Here is a 10,131-nt window from a genome sequence, read left to right on the forward strand (position 1 = left end):
GAAAACTCCGTGCACTGACGGTCGGCCGCCAGAAAACACGCCTGCGTGGATCGCGTCACACCAATCCTCGCTACCCAACGTGGCCAAAGGATATCCCCCTCGAGAACCTCGAGAGAACCTCTCACAGGAGCACCGAACAGCGCTATTTTCTTCTCAATCGTACTGTACCGTATGAAAGTGTGAACAGGTTGGAACATCAACTCCTGAGCACGGCACCGCAGGCGCCTGTTGATAGGTCCAGGTGATAGCCCTGGATGGGCAATGCATACGCCTAGTCGGGCCTCAGATCGCCCGACCGCGTCCCGGTGTTCTGTGGTCGGATTTGTGACGCCGCCGCACCGCGCCGCGGCCGGGGGCCCTCCGGAGGCCGAGGATGGCCGTGACGGACCGGGACGAGCTCTGGGAGGTGAAGTGTCGGTGAGTATATTGTAGAGACAGACCATGTGCACAATATCTCTCAGTCTAGCTAAGCCAGGGGAGGCGATGCCGGGGATGTACAGCAGCTTGATGAGACCAGCGCATACCTTGTGAGAAGAAAATACGTCTTACAACGCTATGCGCCGGTCTGTGAGAGGTTGAGGTGTTCACAGCCTTACTGTCAGATGACGATCCCGGCGTGAGGGTGAGGGTGAGGGTTAGGGTTGGGGTTGGTTGTCGTCGCGCGCTCTCGATATCTGGCTGAGACGAGACACAGCAGGACAGCAGCAGAGGCGACCCAAGCGATACACCAGAGCACGGACGGGGGCGCGAGCCGCCATCTTGGACTGTGAGGCGAGTATTTGCAACCGGGAGCTCGCCGCCGCCCCTACACCGCCGCGGCCGCCCTCCCGGTGGCCGATAATAGCCCAAGTCGAAGAGTGCGCCCCGCCCTCGGTATCTGGGTGGCAGGCGGGACTAGAGAGGCAGCCACGCTGGTGCACAGAGGGACACGCTGGATGCTAGGGCATCTTACTTGAAAAAACCATCTAGAGATGCTCGAGCTTAGGCAAGACAGTGTGCAGTCTAAGTAGGGCGCATCTTAGATGCATATTATCTCAAGATGCGCATATCATCTGTAGATGGGGGGGTCGCCGCCTCCCTGACCCTCAGCGTGATCTACGACAAGGAGGGCCACGCCTCCCCGAGCTTGAGGAGGAGCCGGCGGAGGGGAGGGGCGAGCCGAGAACGATAGAAAGGCCGCGGGTGCGGGCGCGATTTGTCGACCAAGGAGAGCCGGCCCGACCCCCCGGGGAGGGGAGGCGACACGATCCAATGCCGCCGTCCTCGCCCGGGGAGTCGGGAGCGGGATCACCGTCGGCAGAGTCAACGGAATCAGGCAGAGAGGACGAGACGGCGGTGGGGCCACGGCCAAAAAAGGCTAGGAGGGGAGGTCGGGCCCCGCGCCCGTCGCACAACTATCGGGATGCGACCAGAAGGAAGGACCGAGAGGTGGGTGGGGGAAGACGCCCCGGAGTGAAAGTTGGGAGACCACGAAGAGGGGTCCGGAGTGGTGAGGCGCCGGGTGTGGGTGGGCGTCGAGTCCGTGTCGAGTGTTTAGCTCCGAGTAGAGGGGGGGCGTTCTGCTGCTATAGGGGAAACCCGGAGCGCGGCGCTGACCCCCGAAGAGCCGTCTTTATTTTAAAAGCACGTCTTGTCCTTTCGCCTGCGGAAACGACCAGGGCCCCCATTCGTGTCCCCGCCCGCCGGTCTCAACTCGATTCCAATCTAGCGCACGGACCCTCCGCTCTCCCCGCTCGGCACCGCAGCACCATGGCAAGCACCCCGCAGAAGGGACGCGCGCACTTCGTGAGCAGCCCTGCAGCCCCCATACTGCACCTCCGTCCCAGGCACTCCTGAATCGCCGCACGCACCTCTGTCCACACAGGGCGAAATGGTGGAGACGCCGGGCGGCAAGCAGACGCCGAGCAGCAAGGCGTCCAAGAAGGTCAACGACTCCAAGTTCGGCGAGACGATCGTCGAGGAGGTGCGCTCCCGCTACACGGCCGCCCTCTCTCACCTTCCTGACCCCGCGTCGCGCCTCCTTCAGGTCCAAGTGAGCGTGACCGTCATGCTGACCGGCGTCGCCCTCGTCGACATGGGCTACGACAAGGAGCTGCGGGTGTGAGCCTCCCCCCCTCCCCTTCCCCATCTGGGCCCGTCCTAATCCCCAGTTCCCGTCGGAGTAGGACGCGCTCCAGGCCGGCATGTTCGAGATGGCCGAACACGTACCTGCCGCAGCATGTGACGCGGAAGCGGATTCTCGACTTTCAGGGCCAGACGTGGACGGACAAGCAGGAGACGGAGCGGCCCAACAAGAACTATAAGCGCGCTCCGGGCTGGTCGAACGTGCAGTACCAGATCAGGGGGTACATCGTCCACCCCAACGACCTCGCCAAGGTGCGCGCGACACAGCTCCCGCCCCTGGCCGGATCTCTCCCCCCCAACACCCGCTACTGGCAGCCATCGGCGGACCTCCCACTCATTACCTCCCACGACTGCTATAACTTGCGGCGCTGGCTCGCCACTGTCGTCGGGGCTGCCTACGCTCGACGTCGACATGGCGGCAAGCGCTGAGTATGCAGCAGGATGGTCAGCGTCGATGGCCACAGGTACAACCGAAGCCGGTCCGGGGGTGTGTGGGGGGGTACATGTTTCCAAGCGCACGCACCGCGTCTCGTTAAAGGGGGTGTTCACGGAGAGAACATCTCTGGCAGCTCCCACGGCCGAAATATGTTCGCAAAAACAAGCCTGGCGTCACAGGGGCTGGGCGCCGAGGACGAGCTTTTCGGGGTCGGTCTTCGCATGCCTGCGCTCCGTACGCACCAGCTGCCGAGGGGCGCGCACTTCCCGCCTCAAGTACCGCTCGACGAGTCGAGTTATTGGCCGCGACCGCTGCTGCGACTGGGCGACGCGCCTGTCACGGGGGCTGGGCGCCGAGGGCGAGCTTGCCTGGGGCGCTCTCCGCGCGCACGGGTTCGCCCGCGGCAGCTGCTGAGGGGCGCGCCATGCTCCTCTCGATGATCGACCGACGAACCTTCGGATCGCTAAAAGCGCCGAAATTCGGACAATGCTCTTTCCCACGCCCGCCACATGACGCCCACCGCCGCCGCGTCGGTCGGCGCACGCCGACGCCGACCATCACCACCGACCAACGGCTCGCACGGCCGTGCGGTGAGCAAAAATTTGGGTCGCTGCGCGCCTGCCGGATGCTCTGCGACGTCTGGACGCTCGCCAGAAACGCCAGGATGCTTGCCTTCCACCCCTGGGCCCGAGGGCGAACGGCAGTGGTCGGCAGCCTCTGCGACGCTCCGATCGGCTCCTCGACCTCATCGCCTGCGACGAGCCAGCATGGCTCGTCGCTCGACGGCAGCCTGCCCAGTATGCTCTTGGCATTCTGTACAGCCTCGCCAGGCTCTCTGAGACGGCCTGCAGGGCCGGCGCGGACCGCCTCGGGCGCGATGGCCCTCCTCAGTACCTACCCCTTCGATGCCTGTCGGCTCTCCAATCTCGTCGCCGGCGGCAGGCCCGCATGGCGCGCTGCTCGATGGCAGCCTACTCAGTACGCCTTGGACAGTGACTTCTGCCTCGCTGCTCTTACTGCAGCCGCCTCCGGGGCCGGCGCCAGCCGCCTCGCTTCGCCAGTGCTGTCTACGCCTGCGACACGCGTGTCGGCTCGCCGCCCGCGTCGCCCGCGGCGGGCCCGCATGGCGCGCCGCTCGTCGGGAGCATTCCCAGCAGGCTGTAGAGGGCAGTCTGCCTCACTCAGGGCGCCGCCGCTGCTGCGCGGGGCCGCCATCGGCGCTGCTGCCGTGAACGCTGCCGCCGTGTACGTCACCACCGCCTCTCTTCGTCGCCGATCTCGCCGACGCCGCTCGCCGCTCGCCGCCGCCCTGCCTTGCCCCGCCCAGCCCTCGCACAAACAAACCAACACACACATACAGACACACACACACACAACTCCTTGTGCCCCCGCGCCCTCCCGCCTCACGCACGCCCTGCGCCTCACGCCGCGCAACCCACGCACGCCCCGCGCCCCGCGCCCCCACGCCCCTCACCTCGCGCCTCACGCCTCCCTCCCCACCCTCTCAGGCATTTCTCATCCCCGCTACTCGCCGACTCCTCCTCCCCCGCATGACCGACGACTACCCGTCCTTCAGCGACTCCTCCCTCCTCGGCGCCAACGTCTACTACCGGGGGACCGTCGCCCTCCGGGCGTACTGGAATGATCCCAGCGGCACACGTCTACAAGGGGGGACTCCGAACGGCCGCACATGCTTGGCATGTCGGCTTACTAGGCAGGTCACAGACCTTCCCCCCGCATGTCCGGCACACGTGTACGAGGGGGGGCTCCGAAAGGTCGGCATGCCTGGCATGTCGGGCGACTAGGCAGGTCATTGACCTCCCCCCCGCATGTCCGCATCGGGGGAGGGCGGCTCGTAACTGAGGTTCGCCGTCAGAGACAGCCGTCCTCCCCTCAACCCGACGAGAGTGGGCGGGCAGTCCTCGTGGCTGCAGTCGCGCTTCCGAGCCGACTCCGCCCCTCTCTCCACCCGGCCATTCCAACGGCCAGGCCGCTCGCTTAAGGCTGATTGGCTAGACGAGCGGCCTACCTCCAACGGGGCGGTCTGGATCACGGGGGATGACATCCTGCCTCCCGGCACGCCGGGAGGAGGTGGGTGCTCCGCCGCCGGACCGCCCTCTCCACCACCCTCGCCCAGGGATCTACAACGCTGTCTTAAGGTCCGACAGGTTCGGCACCGGGCACCGCCTCGGTATACAAAATGCGCCTGCGGGCGGACCCTCACAGATCACAGATCACCGACGAACCGATATCTTGGCCCGCGACGGCAAACCCCGCAAAGTGACCCGTTTTTACCCACCCATGCCCGTGCGCGCGTATCTTAGCTAAGGTACGCGGCCACACGCGCTGGCGCGCACAGCAACCGGGACTTACACGCGCGACACGAGGGACTGCGTATCCTCGCCTGCCTCGGGGGAGAATAGCCGCCCTCACCCGCTGCCGCGCATCGAGCTCGGCGCGGGGCTGATACGTGTCATTCTGTGCCGGCGCGTATCTTAGCCAAGATACGCGGCCACACGTGCAGACGCGTATAGCGGTACTCGCGCCCACACGTGCAGCCGCCTATCTTGGCCAACATAGGCGGCTGCACTCGCAGCCGCGTACCGCGTGACATACACGCCCACGCATGGGGCGCGTATGTTCCCCTAGATAGGCGCCCACACGTGTAGCCGCGTATGTGAACATCCCTCTGTGCACGTGCCAGCGCGAGTCGCCTTCGCCAACAGGCCGTTTCACGCGCTCACGCCCGCCTATGTTGGCCAAGATAGGCGGCTGCACGTGTGGGCGCGAGTACCGCTATACGCGTCTGCACGTGTGGCCGCGTATCTTGGCTAAGATACGCGCCGGCACAGAATGACACGTATCAGCCCCGCGCCGAGCTCGATGCGCGGCAGCGGGTGAGGGCGGCTATTCTCCCCCGAGGCAGGCGAGGATACACAGTCCCTCGTGTCGCGCGTGTAAGTCCCGGTTGCCGTGCGCGCCAGCGCGTGTGGCCGCGTACCTTAGCTAAGATACGCGCGCACGGGCGTGGGTGGGTAAAAACGGGTCACTTTGCGGGGTTTGCCGCCGGCGACCGCTGCTGCCGTAGTGGGAAGTTTACGACTCGGGCCCTTGGCTCGGTTGCATCGCTGCTCCAGCACCTCTCACAGGAGCAGCTGTGAAGCTGGCACGCTCCCTCCGCCACCTCTGTCGCGGGGGGCGGGCAAGGGACTTGCGACTCGAGCAGGAATCCTACTCAAGTATGGCGCGGATTGCATCGGCCAGCGCGAGCCCCCAGAGCGTCCCGCCCTCATCGCACCCCGGGCATTTTCGCGCCTGGCACACCTGGCGTGCGCCGCCCGCGACATTCATCGACACGGCCGGTGCGGTCGCCATCGGGCTCGGCGCGGTCGCCATCGCGGGCGCCTCGCACGCCGCGTCTTCGCGGCCGCTCGCACTGGTGACGCTCGCGGCGTGCTGCGTCACGCTTGCGCCCTTCCTTTTGGTCGCCTGCCTGGCCGTCGGCTGCGGCCTCCTCCTCACTCTTCCCGTGCTCTGCACCTCTCTCTGCGTCCACGTCCTCTGTCTCCACCTGCCCTCCCTCCTCCGGAGCGGCGCCGCCAGCCTCGAGGCGGCGGGGGCGTGGGCGTGGGCGTGGGCGGCGGCGAGGCCCGGCGCCGCTATCGCGCTTGCCGGAGGCGTGCTGCTCACCTCGCCCCTGCTGCTCTTCCTGCTGGCAGTAAGCAGTGGGCTCTGCCTCCTCTTCCTGCCCTGCGCCCTCCCCCTCGCGGCGCTAACCGTGTCGCTGCGGCGGGGTGGGGGGTGGGCGCACAGCGGCGCCGACGCCGGCGACCCTTTCGCCGCAAGCGCGGCAGCCGGGGCGCCCTCTTTCCGCAGCGGCTACAACGCCGACGGCGGCTCGTCCCTCGGCACCGATCACCCCTCGCCGCTCCCCGTGCCTCCGCTGCGGCAGCCCCCGCCCGCGTCGGACACGTCGGGCGAGCCCGCCGAGCCCGACGGAGAGGAGAGGGAGTGGAGGGGGAGGGGGAGGCCGCCGAGGAAGCGCCCGGCGGCGAGGGCGGGTGCCTTTGACGAAATGCGGCACCGACGGGAGAGGTGGGGCTGTCCGGCAGGCATTGGGGAGGGGGCGGGAGCAGGGAGCAGGGCAGAGAGAGAGACCGCCTTGTAGGCTAACGTAATATTCTTGGAGGTCCACCTCCAAGCCCTGATACAACAAAAACACCCATGCCGTGCCCACACCGCTAACTCGAGCGAGCCCAAGCAGCGCCGGGACGCTCCTCTCCACCGTGATGCTCCTCGCCATCATCGTCACCACGACGTGGCTGCGGACGGGCGTCGCCCACGACATCGTCCGCCCGCTCTCCAACGTCGCCGAGATCCCTGCCTCGCCTGCCAGGAGCGGCGTCGCGCTCCTCGCTGGGCAGGTGCGCGGGTAGAGCTCTCCACCATACTCTGCCGCGATCCCGGCTGCTGCGAGCACGGCGCCGCCCGGTGCGCGCGAAATGACCCCTGCCGTTCCCGCGCGCACGCAGGTCGCCGAGGAGGACGTCGAGTGCCAATGCGCAAGCACGACAAATGTGTGCGCGTCCGCCGCCGCCATGCAGCCCCGCCCCTCCCCGCCGTCGATTTCGTCGCCGTCCGTGCGCGCGCCGCCGTTCACTCCGCCGCCGCCGTCGCCCCCACTTCCGCCGCCCCCGTTTTGCGCCTCGCCGCCGCCGCCGTCCTCCTTCTTCCCGCCGCCCGCGCTTCCCTCCGTCACGCGCGTGTGCGGCTCGCCTGCGTCGCCGCCGCCCCCCCTCTCGCCGCCGCTCCCCTCACAGCCTCGTACAAGGGTGCCGCCGTCGGCGCCACAGCCTTGGCTCGCCCAAACGGTGACCCTCCCCCATCCCCCTCGGTGCTGCCCCACCTTCATCAGAACCAAATCCTCCCCCCCCCCCCCCTGCGCCCCGAATCAGGTGCCATCGCCACGTTTCCGTCGGATGAATTATGTGGAATCGTACCCCTCGGTGGTTTCCAAACCTATTCAAAAATGGACGCTTACAGAAATCGGCAAAAATTCAACCGTCACAACAACATTGCGAGAGACGAGGAGCGACTCTTGCTCAAAGTGCACAAAGGGTGGCGCGATTTCGGTTGAAATTCGCGTCACCACTCGCCGCCTCTCGCCGCCGATCGATGACGAAGAGGAAGACCAAACTTCGCCCCAACTGCGAAACGATTGCGATTGGCGTTGGCCTGAAGGACTTGCCCCCTTGCTGAATCTCGATGCACACCTTTCGCTGCGAAATTGGGAGCTCAAACCAGGTCATGTTGCCCCATTGCGGCTTGTCGGAACGCACCTTTCGGTGCGGCATTGGGCGCTGGAAGGAAATCAAGTTCAGCTGATTTCAAACGCTACCCGATACTACTACTCAGCTCGTCGTCTTGGGCTAGCCATAGATACCTGCTTCTTGATGAGCGCACAGAGTACTTTGAGTGGCTCTGCACCGTTCGATCACGATGCTTCGGATTGCCACCGGGCTTGGTCTCCCTCGGCGGCAACTCTGCATTTCTCAGCGGCTACGAAGCCGGCTCGGCTGTCGGATACCTCTGCGTCAAATGGGTGCGCATGCTCGTGAAATCACCTCAGAGTTGCGCCTTTGCCATGGTGCCAACATTGATGGTACTCACGCCACTCGTCAACAACGACCCGCTGTTGGTTACGCACGGCATCGCGGCATTCCACTCAGGTGTCAAGGTCGCTTCTCTGATTGCAACAGACGGTTCCGTGCTCCTGGTTGCGACCCCGCTTGCTACAAACTTGCTCCTCGACCACTGCCTGGACTTCGTGCGACACCGCAATTCAGTTCAAGCGAAGCGCGAATTGGCAAAAAAGCGCCGAAGGCGGTTTAAGGCGCTGCGGAGGAAGGAGCTGCGATTGTACCGGCGGGGCTTTGGCGCCCACCTTGAAATTGCGTGCGGACGCTCGTACTGCTTTTTCAGAACGGAGAGTGGCAGGTTCGAATGGCTACCATCCTCGTCGACGCGCGTCGAGAGGCTCGCTCTGCTAGCGGAAGGTTGCATTCCATGCTTTCGTCCCCCCCGCAAGCGGAACGGTCCTACTCCGCCGCCATGCGGAGGTTGCAGACGCGGTGCAGGCGTCTATCAGGTCGAACTTCCTGGAAGACGTGCTCCCGATGCCCCCATCCCCGAGCGCGTTGATGGGCCGCGCGCGTGAGCTCGTCGTGCGCGGCTCTGTGGATCTCGAGGCCGTGCTGCGTGGGCGCAAGTAGTCGAGTGTGTAGTGTGTTGCGTGGCCGCTTCTCTTCGACCTTCTCGGGACCGTGACCTTCTCGGGTGTGATGGCCATACAACATGTCACACGAGGTGAAACGGTGTTCCCTCCTCCTTTCCTTTCTTCAGACGTCTGTGTTAGTGTGTGGATCTCGATGGTTGCAACTGAAAAGACCTCCAAGCCCTGGGAGCCCTCCCCCTACTATATATTCGTTACAAGCACCTTTCTGCGCTGCAAAACCGACCCTAGGATTTTAGTCTCGGGGCTAGAACGGAACTGATCGTGAAAACTCCCGCTGCGGCAATTACGAAGTGGTAACCGTTTCCGTCACACTTTGCTTTTTGGACTTTGGCCTTTGGGGTGTCACTGGCATGGCGCTTGACCGTTGACGGACCCTTGAGCCTTTGACGTCCCTGCTGAAAGTTACACACGCAACAGGCACGTGCACGGAGCACTCGCCTTTCGCTCCAGTCCTGCGGATCTTCATAGACATAGTTGACCGGAGGGCTACGTCCTACGAAGCCTTCACACTCCAAGGGCGACAAGGGGCTGTGCACGGAGGCGCCTCTTTTTGCTCCCCGAGACCCTCCGCTCAAAGGCCGTCGCGCCGATAGCTATGCTCTTAGTAGACGACTGTGGATCTGTTCACATGTTTGTCATGTGTAGAATTCGGCGTCGCCGATTTTCATTTGTCCGCGGCGTCTTTTAGCCGTCGGAGTTTTGAGTCTTGTGTTTGTTTGTACAAAATGAACTCGGGGGCACAGGACGCGGTACAAACGGGGTACACCAAAAGGCACGGGCTGCCTGCACGGCGTGTTGCAGTGAGTGAGTGGCGGTCCGCGGTTTCTCTTGCTGCGCCAACGGCAACGTATTTTTTGGGATGTCAGGGATGCTTCGAAGGGATGCTGCGTAGTCCTTCCTGGTGGAGGCGCGCGATCCCGTGACTCTCCTTTTACGCGCCAATGTACCCTCGGTGCATGGAGTGAAGGGGGGACCAAAATTGTCTGCCGGCTTTTTCCCGCGCTGGCCGCGACCACTTTTGTGGCGGCGGTGGCCAAAGTCGTCGTCCGGTATGCCTCAGCCGACAAATCAGACGGCAAGGCCGGAGGAGGGGGCCGGCCACGATCTGAGGCTCGCCTCGTACGGCCTCAACGATCAGCTGGTCGCCAACTACGCGACGCTCGGCATCACGGCGCTGCACGCGTGGCAGGCCGAGGCGCTCGCGCTGGATGGCGTGCTGGAGGGCGGCCGTGCCCTGGTGTACGTGGCGCCCACGTCGGGCGGGAAGAGCCTCGTC

The 10,131-nt window shown here is 64.9% G+C and overlaps 1 protein-coding gene across 1 annotated transcript; it reads left to right on the forward strand.

The window, feature by feature from the left end:
• Positions 1-6,849: 6,849 nt before the first annotated feature.
• On the forward strand, positions 6,850-7,697 carry EMIHUDRAFT_236075 (hypothetical protein; the record flags this gene model as incomplete). The annotated part of the gene is made up of 4 exons (XM_005779379.1): positions 6,850-6,984; positions 7,093-7,137; positions 7,392-7,431; positions 7,516-7,697. 4 exons carry the CDS (start codon positions 6,850-6,852, stop codon positions 7,695-7,697), a joined length of 402 nt encoding a protein of 133 aa, XP_005779436.1.
• Between the last annotated feature and the right edge of the window lie 2,434 nt (positions 7,698-10,131).

The sequence above is a fragment of the Emiliania huxleyi genome (genome assembly GCF_000372725.1).
Source record: "Emiliania huxleyi CCMP1516 unplaced genomic scaffold EMIHUscaffold_230, whole genome shotgun sequence".
Taxonomy (NCBI): Eukaryota; Haptophyta; order Isochrysidales; family Noelaerhabdaceae; genus Emiliania; species Emiliania huxleyi.